The sequence below is a fragment of the Hyaena hyaena genome, unplaced genomic scaffold (assembly GCF_003009895.1).
Source record: "Hyaena hyaena isolate Hyena2069 unplaced genomic scaffold, ASM300989v1 scaffold_69, whole genome shotgun sequence".
Lineage (NCBI taxonomy): Eukaryota > Metazoa > Chordata > Mammalia > Carnivora > Hyaenidae > Hyaena > Hyaena hyaena.
The window spans coordinates 2,399,059-2,418,567 of record NW_024080702.1 but is presented as its reverse complement, the minus strand read 5'-3'; the positions used below and the strand labels follow the sequence as shown (position 1 = coordinate 2,418,567).

At 54.5% G+C, this 19,509-nt stretch overlaps 1 protein-coding gene across 1 annotated transcript in view; it reads right to left on the bottom strand.

Moving 5' to 3' along the window:
* Window positions 1-4,936: 4,936 nt before the first annotated feature.
* Window positions 4,937-19,509, bottom strand: part of KCNK9 (potassium two pore domain channel subfamily K member 9) — a 73,019-nt gene continuing 58,446 nt past the window's right edge. Inside the window, exon 2 of the mRNA XM_039232954.1 lies at window positions 4,937-5,757. Within this exon, the coding sequence (XP_039088885.1) occupies window positions 4,937-5,757 (821 nt within the window). The remainder of the gene's footprint in view (window positions 5,758-19,509) is intronic.

Below are 19,509 nucleotides of genomic sequence, written 5' to 3'. Positions count from 1 at the left end.
CTGAGTACCGAAGGCTGGGGAGTCTGGGTGACAGGTATATGGAGATTCATCATACTATACTTTCAACGTTAATCTGGAACTTTCAAAACAAAGTTGGTGGGGGCAAATCGTGGAAATGAGATCGTCCCCCTGCAACAGCAGCACCTACCAAAGTGTGTAGTCAAGAAAGAGCTACATCAGATGGATTTCTGCCCACGGTTTTGGGGAACCCAGAACACACGGGGCCTGGTTCACGTGATGACCTCTGTTCTCGGTGCCACTCCGTGTCCTCTCTCCACCTCCCCAGCACCCTGCCAAACGAAATTATTTCTGGTATTCCTCCTGCTGTTCCGACCTTCAAATGTGCCCACTGAGGGGAACACCCAGGCCAAATGTCTTCACGAGCCAAATTCATGTTGTGCTAGGTGCTCATCAATCCCACCCGACCTGTCCCATCATGTTGTGGGACAGCAATAGAGGCCCAGGAAGGTCATAAGACTTCCGGAGGCCCAGCAAAGCAGGAGGTATGCGCCCAGTCCCTGCCCTGCCAACCCTTCCCCCACTGGGAGGCGTCCAGGGTCCCACACAAGCCATAACTGGAGGAAACCCACATCAGAGCCCCAGAAGCAGGCCTGCACATGACACCCCCCCAGTCTGACACCCCTCTTGGAGCAAAGCCACATGCACTAGAGCACTTCAGAAGACGGTACCTGTCACACTAGTAGAATGGATGCATTCCAACACAGGTCTCAGACCTCACACCTCTGTAGATGCCCATAACTCGTATCTTAATTAGGGCCAATTATTTAAAAAGAATGCATAAAGAAAGAGGGCCATAGACCTCAGTGGTGGGTGGGTTTCCTCCTCTGTTTTTGCTCTTACCTCCCTCTCCAAGTCACACACAGTGAACGCTTCTAGCCCGTTCTTTCCAGCTGCTAGTGATCGTTGCTAGGAATCAGGATCCTCAAGGCAGAGAAAAATGACCTCCGAGATTTATTGGTGGGTTTCTGAGCTACTGTCCAGACATTTCCCCACTCAAGGCCCCTTGTGCAGAGAAGAAACAGTGAGCCCAGGTTCCACAGTCACTCTCCCCTTTTTATGGATGGGTTTCAGCACCTGCAAAGGTGGGCCTCCCAGGCAGCAGCCTGGGTCCATCTGCTTCCTCTCCCATTGGGGAATTTTGGGCTGCAAATGACCTGCTGTGATCACGCCCAGTGCGGGCAGCTCGTCCCCATCATGATGCACAGCAGGTGCTTCAGGGAGCACTGGGCAGCCCACTGCACTGAAGGGTCTGCTGCTTGGGTTTCAAGACAGAGTGGTGTGGATGGGAAGAAAGAGACCCGATCCCAGCTCCAGGGCTAACCAGGCATCTCAACACACAGACAGTGGGTTCACTCTGAGGTAAATAAGAGTCTAACAGCCCTATGGTGTGATAGCACCTTCCACCCAGCAGGGGTGTGGTGAAGAGTTAAAGCGGGGAGTGCCTCTAGAGAGCACCCAGACCTGTTTGGGATGATCAGGGCCCCTGCCCACCCTCCTGTCTTTGGTGCAGTGAATGGATTGAGATCTCCTAGTCAGAAAATGCTCGAGCAAGAGTCCGAAAGCTCTTGGAGGATCTACAAAGCATGCTGACTTCTAGACCCCACACCCAGAACTGGGTGGCAGCCAGGCCCCTGTGATTCAGGTGGAATGCAGCTCTTCATCTTCAGTTAGGACGAGCCGAGAGGAGAAGCCTGCCTCCAAACAACCTCCTGTGATGTCCCCCCCCCTCGCCGAATGGGCACCGCTACCTGGAAGGGCATGAGAAGCCTGACTCAGGAAAGAAGTCGCCAGGCGTGAGAGGGAGGAACAGAGACTCCTTGAGGTGCTGAGGGACCTGGAGGGTGTAAGCAACAGCAGTGACAGAAGAGCCAGGAAAAAAGTAGAAGCCCAGAAGAAGCCCGAAGACCTGACTGACCCGAGAGGCCAGTGCACCCTTTCTGCATCTCAATTTCCTCCCCTGAAAATGAGGGAGCTCAGTGAGGGGACTCAGACTAAGCTTCCTCTTGGCTTTTTGAGGATTCTTGTGCTGACTGAGCGGGTCTCAGGTGGCCAAGCTCTAGATGGAGATCCCTCAGACCCATTTTATTGGGAGAGAAGGACCCTGGAGGCCCTTGACCCACTGCCCCCATGAAAGCACCTCACGGGTGCGCATGGAGAACTCCTTGGCCAGAGACCGTGGTAGGTGGTAGGGAACTAATGGGCCATCTGAGAAAAAGATGGACATAACAAAGGAAGCAAACCAAGGTTCACCTCTGTCTCCTCAAGACACCAAGCGTGAACAGGGATATTTAACTTTGGAAGGAAGACTCCCTGATTGTCCTTCAGAGGGCTGGATGGTCGCCAAGGACAGAGAAATAAGAGGGATATGGATGCAAGACAGATTCCACGTTGCTCCCAATATTAAGTTGGAGGTCATCACTGAACAGCAAAAACTTCATCCTGCGATCCTTAATCGTATAAAGAACAGTCAACTCTGTGGAAATCCAGAATATGGAATGTTTTCCCAATTTCCTCAGGAAAGGAGGGAGCTCTGTGGTCACTGGAAACATTTAAATAGAAGAAGGCCACTTTAAGGGATAGTTGAGTCAGGGAACCAGCCTTGAATGCAGGGTTGAGCTCATGCTCCTCTGACTCCAGAGGGCCTGGTGCATCTACCTGTGGACAGAGAGGCGGGTGCCCTGAGCGGAAGGCTGAATGAGGGCACCATGGTGTGGCGGAATCCGCTTCCTGGACGAGGACAGACTCTGAGCAACCCACTCACCCTCTCAGTACTGCAGTTTCCCTTAAAGACCTTACAAAGGTTTTCATGAGAAACTCCACGCTTCTTCCAAGTAAGATCCCTCCGGCGCATGAAGCACTCAGCAAAGATGCGCTAGTATTTTCATACCTGTGACCTCCTAGAACCCAAAATTTCTTCCAAGAGGGGAAAAAAACAAAACTGCTATTCCCTAGACAGATCTTAGCCCTAAAATATGTATCTATTAACAATGAGCAAATTGAGACAGACAATCTTGAAGGTTGAGAACTGTCCATTCTGGTCTAGAGAATCTGTGGTACCCAGACCCCTTCCTCAGGCTCTGCGTCCTGATGCAGGCGCCATTTTGACCATGGGCCGTAAACACTAAAGTACCGGCCTCTTTGGAGGAACCTGGACTACTGCACCTCAGCCCAACGGCCCAAGTGCTTGGGACTGTTGACATCTAGTGCCTTCTCCTAGGGAGCTGATCCTCCCTTCTGGGAGATCCTACGAGGGCTCCCCCTGCTCCTTCTGAGCAATGCAGTTAAAGCCCTTTTCTATCCAAGAGCCATGGATTTTGAGTTTATGTAAAAGCCAGGCAGGATGGGTGAGTTTTAGAAATGACAGGGGTGGTGACCAAGGAAATGAAAGACACCCTTGTGAGTAAAGGATGCCAGACTTTCCTTTACTTCTGTCACTGAAAAGGCCCCCAACATGCTCTTATTCCATAGCCTGGCTGCTCCCCCAAGAGATTAACAGGGCTTCCCTTTGAGCCATTTAAAGAGATGGTGGGGAAGAATTTTGTCACTACTCAGAAAAATCATCCCCTGAGATTGACACACGTTCCCAGCAGGCCAAGACCCTGCCCCTTGCCTCTAAATGCTTCCTGCAATCAACACAGACTTGCGCTTATTTCTGAATCAAATGCAATTAGAGACCATCTTTCTTAAAATACACACACATATATATATTTTTTAAACAAGGACTGCCCTGTCATTTTTTATTAGGAAAAGAAACCACATCCACCGAAAACCCATTCTCATCCAAGCATCCCAAAGTATAATTCTTAGTTATGCAGGTCGATGCTGCATAAACTACCATCACCACCCTATAAATAAGAGGGAAATAACAAAATAGATCCTCTGTGGTTCCAACAATTTTCCAGTTCCCCCTGACACTTCCAGTTGCGTGGTAAATTGTTGGAACAGGAGATAATAAAATTAAAAACGTCTTTAATAAATTCATATTATTCTTGGCTTTTGATTTTTTCCGCTGCTAGTTTTGTTTTCTTGCGTTGATAATGCATGCCAGTTTTAACAAAGTGCATGCTTTTAAAAAATTTTTGAACTGGCAAGCTAAAATGATCCATGTCTTCTTTCCCACCCACCCCTAAAAAGAAGTTAATATAATTTAGAACCTAGCATTTAAAAAATATGGTCATGACACATCTGGGATAGAGATGGAACATGCTTCATTTGGCAGAATGATAAATCAAAAATCTTGTGGGTTTTGTTTTCCCATTTTTGTTTGGAAGCAGCTGAAAGCAGGTCCTTAACAGAACTGTGTTGTGGAAGAGAAAAATTAATACCTGCCACTTTCCGTTTTTGTCACATGGCACGCGCACGCACACGTAGAAGTACACGGGTATGTGCACTCACTCACACATCATCCATGCACACACACACACACACACACACACACCCAGTGCTGGGGAGGACAAGAGAAAGGAGTTAGGGCAGACGCCACGTGGGTGGTCCCTGGCCAGCTGGCAGCCTGGGGGGCAACTTTGGGTCGGGTATATTCTCTCAGCTCTGCCTGGTGGTCTTGGTCTCACACCTGTCCTGGGAAAGCCACCCCAGAGATGGGGCAGGCTGGGGAGAAATGTAAGGCATACTTTGCAGGGAAGGAAGGAAGGAATCCATGCTTCATGCTCAGACGCGAGTCTCAGAGGGGGTCGGGCCTTTCTTTCCCCTTTGGCCTGCTCTGTCTCGCCGGGGGTGTAGGGGAGGATGTGAAATCAATGGGGGAGGGGAAGGAGGAAGGAGGGAAAGTAATCATGATACTGACCATCACAACAAAGGATACTCATAATAAATAAATAAGAACGAGAAGACGAGGTGGGCCAGTTGAACTTGACGTCAAATGAGTGACTTTTCTACCCGCTCGGCGCCCGGCACCCTAAATGGACTTCCGCCGTCTCATAAGCCTGTGGTTGTCGGTAAAGCTGTGTAACCCGGGGGAAATGGAGCTGATGGGGGATGGGAAGAGGCTGTTTTTCAGTGTGCTTGGTGAGATCTCCTCGATCTTGTACGAGATGGAGTGGAAGTACTGGGGGGCGAGCTTGGTGCTGAAGGAGTTCTGCTGGGCGGCCGGGCGGTAGCAGGTGCAAGAGCACACGGACTGCAGGTCTGGCGCGTCCGCCTTGTAGCGGGGCCGGCCCTGCCGCGCCTCCTCGGGAATGTGGATGACCATGCTGTTGCGGTTCCCGGCCAGGGATGCCCTCTCCTCGGCGTCCCGCCGCTCGTCCTCGCTGTTCATGGTCAAGAACCTGAGGACCACCAGGTTGAGGAAGGCCCCGATGACCGTCAGCCCCACCAGGATATACATAAAGCTGAAGGCCACGTAGAGCGGCTTCTTCTGCAGGGCGCCCTTGGTCTGCAGGGCCACGTAGTCCCCGAACCCAATGGTAGTCAACGTGATGAAGCAGTAGTAGTAGGCGTGGAAAAAGCTCCACTCCTCGCACTGGGAGAAAGCGGCTGCCCCGATGCACAGCGTCCCCATGCAGGAGAAGAAGCCCACGGTCACCATGTTCTCCATGGACACGTCTGTGTTGCGCATTCCGCAGCACTTCTTGATGCGCTTCAGCAGGTAGCGCACAAAGGTGTTCATCCGCTCGCCCAGGCTCTGGAACATGACCAGCGTCAGCGGGATGCCCAGCACCGCGTAGAACATGCAGAAGGCCTTGCCCGCGTCGGTGCCGGGGGCGGCATGCCCATAACCTGGGGGTGGGGGAGAAAACAGGGACAAGGAGTGATGAGACGTCCTGTGAGGTTTGGGGTGCGGTCACCCTTGAGCATCTCCATTGGGGTGGGGCTGGGGCATGCCCAGAACCTGGGGGGAAGGACAGGGAGAGCCAGGGAAAAGAGGGCACTGGAGGCTGGCGCTGGGAAGAGGGTGAAGTCAGGGAGCAAGCTCCTGTCCTGGAGAGAGAGGGGAAAGAACAAGGAAGAATTGGTGAAGGGTCCTTTGCGATTCAGAGATGGGAGGGGTGCCTTGGGGGCGTTTCATCTGGGGCAGTTCAAAGGAGTATGGAGGGTATTTCACAGACAGTCGGACAGTTTTGAAAAGGGAAAGCCGCATACTCACTAGAGTATAGAAATAGTGCAAGGGAGAAAATGAAATACGCCCACCAGGGACCAACTTCACTGTTGCACACCTGGCTGTCTGCTGAGTCGTTGTTCTACGGCAACCTCATTCTGACCCCCTAACAACCCTACAAACCAGGCATGAGTCCGACACCGAGGGCAGGAAAACTGAGTCGGTTACTTAATAGCAGGATCACTTGATTTCTTCAGAGCTGGGATTTGAACCCAGAGTTTCAAGCACCAGGAATAAGGCAGAGATTTTGACAAGAGTAACTGCAGAGTGTAATATACGCACAATGAGAGCAAAGACTTGTATCTGTTCTGTTCCTGGATGGATCCCCATGCCTAAGGTGATACCTACCAGGTAGAATATTTAATAAATGAAGGAATAAAATTGTGCCACTGTGTGAACATGGGCTTCTCAGGAACAAGGGAGCAAATAATCCTTCAAGACCTCACATGTGTAAGCACTTCTGAAACTCTTCATGTCATTTCATTTATCCCCTACATCAACTGTATACAGGGTTGGCTTGTATTTTCCTCATATTCTGAATGAAGATGGTGGTGCTTGAAGGGTGAAGTTACCTGCCAGGGTCATTCAGCGAGTTAGTGTTGATGTGAGAGCCAGGATAGGGTCTGCACGATATGTCAGAACAGGAGACTCAGCAGGCTCTAGTTCAAGTTCTGGAACTAACACTGCCTGCGGGGGGTGGGGGTGGGGGACACCTGAATCCTGGGTCAGTATTTGGACTGAGACTTTGGAGGATGAACATGGCCTTCCAACATCTCAAATCCTGCCCCACCAAGAAAGGCTTCCCTGCTGTTACCCTGAGCCATATGCTCACAAGCTCATAGTTCTTTAACCACATGCACTAACGAGGGCACCAAACCTCTCCCAACCCTGGTTTCTTCATCTATTACACGGGCTGACAGTAACTCCCAGGTGGAGTTGTGCAGATCTGCCGAGTCAGAGAGCACCTAATCCAGGGCCTCATACTCTGTAGGGACCAAGCAGGCCCCAAGCCCTCTGCCTGTCCCCTCTGCCCCCCAGGAAACAGTCTGACCACTCAAGCCCACAACTCTCTACCAGAATGACATTGCTTATGGTCAGCCTGTTTCTCCCCTGGCATGAACGTGTGCCACGTCCTGCGTGTCCCAGGGATCCTACTCTCACTAGAGCGAGGACATCTCACGTTTGCCTCCAGGATGCCTTCTCTTCATCCTCTCTGGCCTCAATCCCACTGGGCAGGCACTGAGCTCCAACCCCTCAGAAACCCCACAGCCCTGGCACGAGTGAGAAATGACAGGACAAAGCCTGAGTCAGGCCAGGAAGGATACAATGGGGAATGAGAAGCGGACAGAGAGTGCACCCAACACAGTGGAAATCCAACCTGAAGAACAGAGAGAAAAGAGAGTAAGACCAAAAAAAGGGAGGGGGGGGAGGGAGGGAAGGAAGGGCAAGGAAGAATGAAGAAATAGCCAAAATGAACCAAATTTGGTGAAAGACACAGATTCACAGATTCAAGAAGCCCAGTGAACTCCAAGCAGGAGAAATACAAAGAAAACCACCCGTCAGAGCCACATTGCTGAAAACCAGAGAGAGAAGTCATGAGGCAGCCAAAGAGAAACAAGACATCACACAGAAAACAATCTCACTACTGCTTCCTTCTAATCATAAACAATGGGAGCCAGGAAACAGTGGAATAATATCTTTAAGGAGCTTTAAAAAAAAAAAAAAAAGGTCTGTTAACGTGGAATCGTCCATCCACAGAAAATATCCTTTAAGAACGAAGTCAAGGGGCACCAGGGTGGCTCAGTCAGTTAAGTGTCTGACTTCAGCTCGAGAGTCATGATCTCAGGGTTCAGGAGTTTGAGCCTCACACTGGGCTTTCTGTGATCAGCACAGAGCCCATTTCAGATCCTCTGGCCCCCTCTCCCTTTGTCCCTCCCCTACTCACTCTCAAAAATAATAACAAAAATAATTTTTTAAAAAATGAAGTCAAAACACATTTTTTACATTAAAGAAAACTTGTTCCCAGTATATCTGCACAGCGCAATTACTAAAGGAAGTTCTTCTTCCTAGAGGGAAAGGGTACCAGATGGAGGCTTAGGTCTTCAGGAAAGAATGAGGCACGTCTTGGTAAACAAGTGGGTTTATATTTATACAAAATGCAGGGGTGGGAATCCCACTGTATCTCCATATAGCTCACCTGCCTGGCTGGTACCAAAGCCAGATGGATGGTGGGGACCAGTCGATTGTCAGACACATAGAACAGTGGTGGTGTTAGCTAACGGCTTGGGATGCGATCTATTTACTAGAGAAAACGAATGCAGCATTTTCTGGGTCAAAAACCACTCATGGGGTTCCTGGGCCCCACCCATGCCTGTCAGTAGCTGCTTCCTTCACGTGGCCCCGGGCAGCCCCAACCCTGTGGCAGGATGGTTCGGTTCTCTGGCCATCTGTCCTGCATTTCATCATTCTGGCGCCCTAGAGTATATCCCCTGGTTCCATTACAGCGGTGACACACCGGAGTCAGATCGGGCATGACCGAGTGTGGGAGATGGACGCCCCGAGAGGTCAGGGCCTTCTGTATGGGTAAACCTCTCAGCACTGCGTGGGTTGAGCACAGGACTGTTCCCACTACAGTGAGAGACAGGTTGCTGACTGTGTAATGCTTCCAGGAAAGAGACAGCCAGGCAGGACATCCTCCACATTCCCAGCTGGATGTACCCACCTCCACCCTGCTCTCTGGCTTCCGGTTAGTTCGTTCGGCAGGAGGCCAGAGGAAGGGAGGAAGGTGAGGATCTTGGTAAGAAGCCACATCTGCCAGCAGGTTCACAGCCTAGAGCCATTCTCCACAGTTCCAGTAACTACTCCCAGAAAGGTGGATGCTCTCCATCAGCACCCTTTCAGGGAGCCACACCTTCCCTGGTAGCTTTCCCTCCACCTGACCCACACTTTCCAGAAGAGTCTACCAATAGCCCATTAATTGATTGCTTGAACTGAGAGAGTGCTGCTTCCTGCAAAGACCCTAGCTGACATTCCATGTGCATTCTCCACTGGACCTGCTTCCCATCTCTGCTGTGGCTCAGCACTGCAACCAAGTCTACCCGTATCATGTGTGCATGTCAAATGTGCACAAGCTGTGGAACATGGGTGTAGGGTCTATGGGTACTTCAAACAGGACATACACGGTACATTCAGGAGCTTCGTGAACAGCATGTACCTGTGGGCAGAGTAACCACATGTACGTGGAACGGGTAGGCACCCGTACCACCTATATTATACTGATATATAAAAGGCATATATGATATACTCCTAGCATGCCCATATTCAAGGACAAGTTCCACGTGGAATATGTGTGTGTGCAGAGTACACTCAATGCACAGGATGTGTACACATTCCTGTATATGCCACAGGGATTGTGTACATGGATTTGAAATTCAGCAGCATCCATGTTACACATCTAAGAGGAAAGGGGAGATACAAAACGCACACGTGCCAGACATCCGGAAGCCCGTCTCTCCTTCCCAAGAGAACGAGGTACAAATCTCCAGTGTCTCATGGAATGTGTGTGACAGTTCAGGTCCTGAAAGACGGGGCTTTCCATCCACGCATGAACAAGTGCACCCTGGCCTCCCCGGGCTGGGAGTCGTATTCATCCAACGACTCATGTCACCAATGACTGGTGACTTTTCACCAGGCCCTGTGCTTGTCACAGTGGATCCACAGGGACTTCTTTCCCCAAAATCTCCCAAGGGGCTCCAGCCAGCCAGCCCGGGCCCGGGGCCCTCCCAGTGCCTGGCATGATGGGGCCTTAGCAGTTGAGGGCATGTGGATGTCCAGGCCACCGAGGACCCCCAGGGTGAGCTGCCTGTCTTCCCCCATCATCTCCCATCCCCCGGCCCCTGGTTAGGTCCAGTCCTGGCAGCTCAGGACCCACATCCCCGTCCCGGCTTTCCCGCTGAGTCCCCAGGCTCCCAGGCCCTTCCTCTTCCCCGTCTGGGCCCTGCAGGGCAACATGGTGTCGGGAACCGCACCAGGGCCACGCTGCCCATCCGCCCACCATTGTATGAATAACTCATCCTTCTGGCAAAGCAGCGTCAAAAAAATGATTGGCACGGGGTTCGGGAAGCACGCACAGGGCCCAGAAGAGACACCAACACCAGGCAGTCACCTGGTTCACAGGATGGAGGTGGAGGGCAAGGCTTTAGAGGGGAAGGTAGACCAGTTTACGTGGTCCTGCCCCAGCCTGTGTTTGGCACCCCCTGCAGATGACCAGCACCCAGGGCCCCACGAGCTGGAGAATGCACCACTGGACTGCTCACGCCTCCATCTGTCTGCACCAGGCCGTGCCTCACCCTCCTGAGAGCCAGGGAAGGACTGGCTCAGGGCCCCAACACTGGCCCAGAGAGGCTGCTCCGCTGGCCACAAGAGGCCCAGTCTGGGGGCCAGCTCACAAGGTCAGTGCAGTCTGAAAAGCCGCCCCTGGTGCGTCACCCCAAACACCACGCTCCCTGGGTTCCAGGGCACTGGAGCCCTGAGGAGTCACCCGGGGGTCTGTCTGGGGAGAGGACCCATCCCAGCGCCTGCCGCCCCCACCTCCCAGCCACTGCCAAGGCCCTACTCCCCATCTTCAGTGTGTGCGTGGGGCCGTGGGGTGCCCGGGGCCGGCCAGGACGCAGCTGAGTGACCCTGGGTCGAGTCCAGTCCCCACGCTGGGGAGGCTCACAGGTTCCTGGCCCGGCACGGGAGCCAACAAGGACACAGATTGGAATCGAATTCAAGGGACCTCAGTGCCCCGAGGAGCAGAGTCCTTGTCAGCAGGACCTCAGCCCCTGAGACCCAGCTTAGTGCCCTGGAGAGGCGGGGCCAGCACTTAGGGCCCAAGAGGCGTGCGGCTGCGGGGGGAGGGGCTGAACGGCAGCTCCTGGTCTCCCCGGTAGAATTAGAGAGGAAGACAGACTTGTCAGCTCCAGGGGGGCGAGCGGTGTCCAAATCATCTGCTCTGCCTGGTGTGAAGTTCCAGCACGAGGCCCAGGCCGGAAGCCGGGGCGGCTCAGGGGACAACAGCTTGCGGTCACTGGCTCTGAGGAGCCTTCAGAGTTTTGATGGATAAATCGGAGTTTGCCAGGAGGAGAGGGGGCTGCAGGGTGCTCATGCTGCCCACTTCTGCTGGAGCCCAGACCTCCCTCGGTGGGCCAGGCCCGGTCTCACTCTTATCAGGCCCCCTCCCTGGGCCTGGGCACTCTCTGTCAGCAAGTGGAGGGCCCAGAACTGGCCTGAGCCCGGGATCCCCGCCTCCCTGCCAGGAGCGCTAAGGACAGGGCAGGGGCGAGGGGGGCAGGGCAAACGTGGGGGTGTGCAGTGTGGGAGGTTTGGGAGAAAGGAAAGGAAAACCCTGCGTCCTGCCCCGTAACCTAGCACATGACCCCCACCCCCGGGAGGGCACCCGCTTGCTAAGCCTGGAGGGGACTGGCACGTTATAAGAGTTGCAAGGTTGTTCATTTTGATGACTGCACAGAGTGACCCTGGAAAAGGCCCTCCCCATCACCCTCCCCATCACCCTCCCCATCATCAGAGGGCCAAAGCGAGGCCCAGAGGCAGGCACGTCACCCCCAGCTCCACACAGCAGGCCATCACCACCCCGACTGTACTCCTCTCTCACCCACAGACACTGACCCACCCTGCTGGAGCCGCTGTGGGCCAGGCCACGGGCAGGGGGTCCTGTCGTCCCTCCCTCCTACTGCCCTCTGGCCAGACTGAGCTCTGAGGACAGTCCTGCCCCCTCCTGACCCGTCTCTGTGATCCCAGACTGTGGCACGGGGGAGGCACTTGGAGTTTAGAAGGGATGCATCACTGTGTAAGTGAGTTCCGTCTTCCGGGCCCAGCTGGAAGTCCTGGCCGAGCCGGAGCCCAGCACTGAGCCCAGCATAGCTGGGGGGAGCTTTGCCCAAAACACGGCACCAGCCAGCCTCATTTCATGGCCTCTTTAATGTGCTTTGTGGGTCTCCTTGATCTGTCCTGGGAGAGGCTTTGCAGAGAAGAGGCCTGGGTCTCCCGGCTGCCGCTGGCTAACAAATAAAATGAATAGGCTCCAGTTTTCCGGAGGGGAAAGATGCGGGGAAGAGCGTAATAACACTCATCATTTCTGTTGGGTCTGGGCTCCCCGAAGAACCAGCTGTGGCTAGAAGGCAGCACCCCCCACTTCCAGTGCTCCTCGCTGGCTCCTACTAGACTTTCCAGAAGTTGATGGCCACAAGGTATGAGAAGTTTCCCAGACCCAGCTCCTGTTCTGGGCAGTGTTTCATTAAAGATGCCGTGAGTGTCGGGCAGGCTCTCCCCACTGTGAGAAGTAAGGAAGGCATCCGGACACTGTGGGCCACAGACCTGCCTCGCTCCTGGCACTCTGGTGTTCCAGAACTGTGGCTCCCTTTAGCCCCCTGGAAATCGAGGGCCATCAACAGCTGGCCTAAATGACTTTCTCAGGCTTGCACAGCACTTCACAGTTTGCATAATTTCCTGCTGTGCAGTGCCCCTCCCTGAAGCCCGCCCTGATCCCTTGGCCCCAATTCCACTCCAGGAAACAGCAATGGACAAGACTGGCCCCCCGCATGGGGCCAATTCAGGTTGGAGCCCTGACTCTAGGGGGTCGCCTCCCTCCCCAGGCACTCTCACTCTTTTCCGTCAAGTTTGGGGGGGGTGGGGGGGCTGCTCCCTGAGCCACCACAACCAGAAGCTGGGTGAGGGTGGTGGTGGCTGTCAACCCCAGCCCACAGCTGCCCGGCTGGGGACAGACGGCCCCGCACGGGGAGGGAGATGGCGACACGGGCCTTGGGCAGTGGGAAACTTGCTACTGGAAGAGAATGAAATATTTATAAAGGACGCACAAGGTTTTTGTGCTGATAGGAATTAAAACAGGCACACATTCCATTAAAGAATGACTCAGGGTGGCTTTGAGCAGGGAAGTGTCAGTGAGGGGAGCTGCCCTCAGCCCCTTGTGCTTCCTGGCCGGCTCCCCCACTTCTGTGTGCAGCTTGCCTCCCACTCATCCACCCTCCCACGACGCTGGCCTTGCTCAAGCCCCCAATGAGCTCCGCATGATTATCAAGACCCAGGTGTCTGCAGACACCAAAAAGGAAAATGACTCATGGGCCTCATTGGCGACCAGGGGGTGGTGAGTGGGCAGGAAGGACTCTCAGGAGGCTCCTGGGTAGGATCAGTGAGTCCCAAGATCTGCAGATCTATCTGCCACTTCCTGACCATGACCTTGGGAAAGCCACCTAGACTCTCTAGGCCTGAGCTTTCTCTCTGAAAGGGGGAATGGGGAGGGAAGCAGTCCCTTGCAGTTTACAAAGCTTGTCCACACCCATTCTTCCTTCCTAGAGGGACGTCCCAGCCTGCAGCTGCCTCAGGGCGCCTCTCCCTTCCTACAATGGAACAGAGCTGGGTACCACCCTGTGGGCCAGGCTTATGTGCAGGTCTCTGTTCAGCCTCTGAGAGGGGACAGTGCTTCCTGTGGGCTCTCATTGGGTGGCCAGCTGAGCCCTGAACCAATGAGCCTTTTGCTCTTTCCCGCCAGACTAGTAGGGTGCTAGAGTGTGATGTCTGGAGCCGCTGAAGTGATTTCGGCACCATGAGGATGGGTGCAACGGCAGAGGAGAAATCTCTGACCTGGGAGACAGGGTGGCTTTTTGCACCCGCATCTGAGCCCAGCCTAGAGTCAGCCCTGCTCACAGTCCAGCCTGCTCCCCAGGAAGTCTTTTGGCTACAACCAGCGTTTTGAGTGCAACTGATTAACCCTCAACATGCTCTACCCCTTAGCATGACTGCAAATGACAAGTAACAGCTTTGTATGGATAACATAGTCCTCTGCGGGCCACCCGCCCCGAACACAGCTTCTCCTCCAAGTGTCTCCCATCCGTCCAAGGGGAGACGAGGTGCACCAGCGGATGGCCAGCTGCACAGCCCAGGCCTCGGGAAGAGCAGCTGCTCCAGAGCCCAGCAACGGGGTGCAGGCCAGGGTGCCTCAACTCCCTGATTTTCAAAGAGAAGCTGGAAATATGGATTTTGTAAATGTAGACTCTAACTGATGTCTAATTAAACATGTTAATGGCACAGGCCAAACAAAATAAGACAAAAACAGACCATCTGTTTGTCTAAAACAAGAGGTCGTGATGCTCCAGAAATGGCGGAAAGACAGAAGGCAGGAAAGTGAGGGACGAGAGGTCAGTGAGCCCAGGGGGCATCTCACAGATGCACAAAACCAAGGTCGCAACAGGTGCCCTCACCGACAGATGCTCCTCCCCACGTGGGCTGAGGCCAGCCCTGCCTCCCTGCAGGTGGGAGCCACAGCCAGGTGGGCACAGTCCTCCCACGTAGACTGAGGCCCCTCCCCCAATCCCCATGGGGAGCTCCACCCCACAGAATGCATGAACCTACTTAACAGATTCGAATACTGAGGCTCTTTGCCCAGAACCCTCGGATTCCAAGTCCCAAGCACTTAGCCCTTCTTGGAGCCATGAGGAGGCCCCAGTGACTTGCTCACTCACAGGTCTGGCACTCTGTGTTCTCTGGAGGAATATCTGGCAGATTTGGTGTCTTATTTAATAAAAGAACATTTCCCTCAAATACTTTTAAGATTATTATTAATTTCCCAAATAGTCCCCTTTTGGCCTCCCTTCATTTTGTGGCTTATGGGGAAAAGGGGACCTATAAATTTATTTTTAAAAAGCTTTATATGAGCTTTATGGGCGCCTGGGTGGGTCAGTCGGTTGAGCGTCCGACTTTGGCTCAGGTCATGATCTCACGGTTCATGAGTTGGAATCCCATGACGGGCTCTGTGCTGACAGCTTAGAGCCTGGAGCCTGTTTCAGATTCTGTGTCTCCCTCTCTCTACCCCTCTCCCCTGTTCATGCTCTGTCTCTCAAAAGTAAGCAAAAAACATTAAAAAAAATTTTTTAAATGTAAGAATAACACCAAACCACTACCTAAGCTTATAAGGCATGAATTTCTGACCAGAGCTCCTGACCGGCCTTTCTGTTCTTCTGTCCCGAGAGAGGGCTGGGCAGGCTGGATGCAGGGAGCCAGGGGAGGGCACAGCCCGTGCTGGCCACAGGGAGCTTGCTCCCGCGGCTGCCAAACGGACATCTCATCTTCTCACTGTCCTGCGGGCATCCCTGAGGAGCACCTCTCAGGAAGCAGACTCACAGAAAGCCTGGCCCAGACCCCCGCTGCACCTCTACCCGTTTCCTCCACTCGGGGAGGATCCAGTGGGGATCAAATAAAGTGCCATTATCCCAAGTTATGAATGAAGCAGGCTGGGCAGCCACGTGTACGTCTCCATTAGTCCCCAAAACGACTGTGCAAGGTGGGCATCAGGGAGCACAGGTGCATCCAGGGGGCCCTGCTGGAGGCCGCATGCCCACCCAGGAGTCCACGGAAAAGTAAGAGACCGGCTTTACAGCCTTCTCCGCTCTCAGCGCAAACCCAGATAACAACGAAATGCATTCTTCAAACGTTATTTTTAGCAGTTGTACCGTAGGTATGTAGCCCAAAGAGCTGAAAGTAAGTCTTCAGATACTCGTATGCCCATGTTCGCAGCAGCCAAAAGGGAGAGGCAACCCACATGCTCTCCCGTGGATGAACAGATAAGCAAAATGTGGCCTATCCCGACGGTGGAATATTATCCGGCCTTGAAGAGGCAGGAGATTCTGATCCATGGTAGAATGTGGATGAGCCGTGAAACACTATGCTAAGGGACAGACGCCGGGCACCAGGACCGTACTGCAGGACTCCACCCATACGAGGTGCCCAGGAAGTGGCCCACCGAGGCTGGGGGAGGTTGCCTCTTGGGCCCAGGGCTATCTTCTGGGGTGGTGATCACAGGATATTATGAATGGGCTAAATGCCACTGAATTGTTCACGTTAAAAGGTCAATTTTATGTTGTATGAATTTTACTTCAGTGAAAAGAGTAGAGAAGCTCTTCCCCATTTTCTCCCTGACGATGAGGGAGGTGGGGGTGGCAGAAGCCTGGGGGTCAGGGCTGAGCTGGCCTGGGCACAGGGGCCCCCAGCAGGCGGAGGTTGCTCTGGAGAGGCCCTGGTCCTCTTCTCGGGGGGGTGGGGGGCACAGCCTTCACACGCCACACTCCCCAAGCCTGCAGGGCCGCTCTGTGGGCTGCCTTAACCAAACCCCATTGGGCCTCTGGACGCGGGTGACAGGCGCTGGTTCTGGACCAACCGCGGGCCACCTCCTCCCACAGAAGGCAGGCAGCTCTGAGAGCACAGCCTGGCGGGCAGAGTCGGGGCTCAGGGCCTGGTCCGGGGTCCCACCTGGATGGGGGCGCCAGCTCTGACCCGACACCTGGCGCAGGACCAGGTCAAGGTCAGCCCCGCCCACTCGAATACCCTGAGCCTGGAGCACGAGCGCGAGCCGGGACCACGGGCTGGGAGAGGCTAGAGCCCACCACTCACCAGGCAAGTCTGCTTCTAAAGAGGCGCCTCCTCTAGGGGACAGGGAAGGGCGCACGGGGCGGGGACTTGCTGGCAGCAGCAGCCTCCGGTCCCTGGGGCCGCGCTCCGCGGAAGGCGGCGACCGAAGAAGCTCGGGCGCCCTCTGGCGGGCACTCGGCGCAGAGCCGCCATCTCGGCCGCAGCCCGCGTTTCCCTGGGCCGTATCCAGAGCCATTCATCCCTTCCTCAGTGATACCTGTCACGCGGCGAGCCTCTTCTCAGAAGTTCCCATCAGTCAGCGGCGGCACTGACGACACGGGAACGATCGCATTGATCCAGTGCTGATGACCACAACCACCTATACCGAGGGCGCAGGCTCGGCCAGGGACTGAGCGCAATGGTTTCAAGACCCCCTAGCTGGGAGGGGTGGGGGGGGGCAGGTGTGTGCTGTCACCTCCCCAGTGTGGAAATGTGCCTTGCCCCCACCTGGGCTCCCACGCAGGCCCCTGACACCAGGCACAACCCCAGCCCCACTGTGGACACGGTGGTGCCCACCCCTTCCAGAATGAGCCGGAAGCCTGTGGTTCTCTTCAGGCCCTCCTGGGTCCCTTCCCAGTAAAAAAGGCTCCTCGCTCTTCTCTCCTTTCCTCCTCACCCACAGTACAAACCCCCCCCCCCAAAAAAAAGAAACTGGAAGAAAATGTGGTAAAACAAACCCATATTTAAAAACTTAAGTTCGGGGCGCCTGGGTGGCCCACTCGGTTAAGGGTCCCACTTCGGCTCAGGGCATGATCTCACGGTTCGCAGATCTGAGCCCCGTGTCCGGCTCTGTGCTGACAGCTCAGAACCTGGAGCCTGTTCCGATTCTGTGTTTGCCTCTCTCTCTGCCCCTCCCCCACTCTCTCTGCCTCCTAAAAATAAACATTCAAAAAAAATTTTTTTATTAAAGTCATAGGAACAAAATTTGGCTCACTTTTGAAAGTCTATGGTAGAGTAAGAAAATGTAAAGTCAAGCAAGACCTGACACCCATTCGTTAAGAACTGGTACATTAAAAAAAAAGAGAGAGAAAGAAACCAAGTAAAACTCACGCTGTCTGATGTGGAGACTGTCTTTCAGGGCTAATTCACGCTGGAGTGCACAGGGGGACGGAAGTGAGCGGAATTCACACCAGAAAGGCCAAGAGGGCAGAACACGCAGAGCCTTGAATGCCAAATTGCTCTCGGCTCTAACAACCAGCCCAATGAGGCAGTGGCCATGGCCCCGGGACAGGCAGATTCCACCGCTCTGTTCAGATGCTCCGGGCCCTCTAACAGGAGAGTCCTGCCCCCTCAAAGGGCCCTGTGCAAGTGCCACCTTCTCCAGGAAGGCTCCCTGCTCCTCCCTCTGAATCCCCAAAGGTGCCTGGACACACACGGATCTAAGTGGCGTGGAGTTATGGGGCCCGATGGCCAGGTCCTCATCCCTCATCTGTGAAATGGGCATGATTCAAGACTATGGGGCCATCAGGGCGTGGGCAACAGAGACCAGGGCGCACAGGGTAAACTGTTACACAGGCCCGTGCCCCTCAGGTCCCAGTGAGCCGAAGTGAAGGTCAAGAGTGTTGCATTTGTAGGTTCTGAGGCATTGCCTCCTAAACTTGGGTGTTCGTAGGGACGGGACAGACTAGGATCTCATTACAGGGCAAGTCCTGAGTCAGGAGGGCTGGGGGCCCAGGACTCTGCGTTTCTAACTTGGCCCCTGGTGACACGCCGATCCGCGGAGCTCCCGCTGTGCAGGAAGGGCCGAAACAGAAGCCAGGTCACGTCAGAGCAGAAGGGGGTCAGGAGCCCTAGAGGTGGTACAAGGCCTTGTTTTTTGTTTTTTTTTTTTAACTTTTTAAATGTTTATTTTTGAGAGAGAAAGAGCGTGCATGAGGGAGGGCAGAGAGAGAGGAAGACACAGGATCTGAAACAGGCTCCAGGCTCTGAGCTGTCAGCCCAGAGCCTGATGTGGGGCTTGAACTCACGAACTGCGAGATCATGACCTGAGCCGAAGTTGGACGCTTATCGGACTGGGACCCCCAGCGCCCGGTACCAGGCCCTGTTCTCAGTCCCTCTGACCTGGTGACCTGCTCACACGTGCTCCGCACCTGCAGGAGGCGGGTGGCAGCAAACTCACTTCCAGGGCCTCAAGCATCAAGAGATGCTCATTTTGTCCAAAAGCAACAGGAGTGGGCGGGTTCTAGCCGAGACCGCTGGTGCCCACCCGCCCACATGTGTGCCCTGCTCCAGCTCGTGCTCACACAGCTGGCCCACACTGTTCCTCGCAAGCCGACTCAGCGTATGACTCAGGGACGGCAGCAGGGTTCTGGCTTGGCCCATAAACACCGGCCTCATGGTTCTCTCGCTCTCCCCTCTCCTTCTGAGTGTGACTCCCCCTGCCCGCTCTGTCCCCTCCCCCCTCCCCGAGGATGCAGGACTCAGGATCACGGGAGGACAGAGCCTCTGGCTGACAGGAGCCGGAGTTCCTGAACGCCCCACGGAACACAGCCCTGCTGACCCGCAGTGACGACCCCAAGAGGAAAAGTCGCTTGTACTGCGTCCACGCCCCCGAGTGACACTTCAGAGAGATGACCGTCTGCCAGCTCAGGAGCCAGAGCCCGACGGCAAAGACGTACAGACTGGCGTTGCCCACGAGGCCCAAGGAGAACCCACACCTGGGTGTACACACAGACCCCACAAAGCCCTTCTGTGCCCCATCCTCACGTCTGCAGGTGGTAAGCACTGGGACGCTCACATCGACTTCATGGGGGACAAAACCGGATCGCAGGCCCTGTGCATGTGCGTGTGCACACACGCAGGCATGTGCACACAGGGATGTGTGCACAGACGCGTACACGCACGCACACAGGCAGTACAGACACAGATGTGTGCACACGCATACACCCACA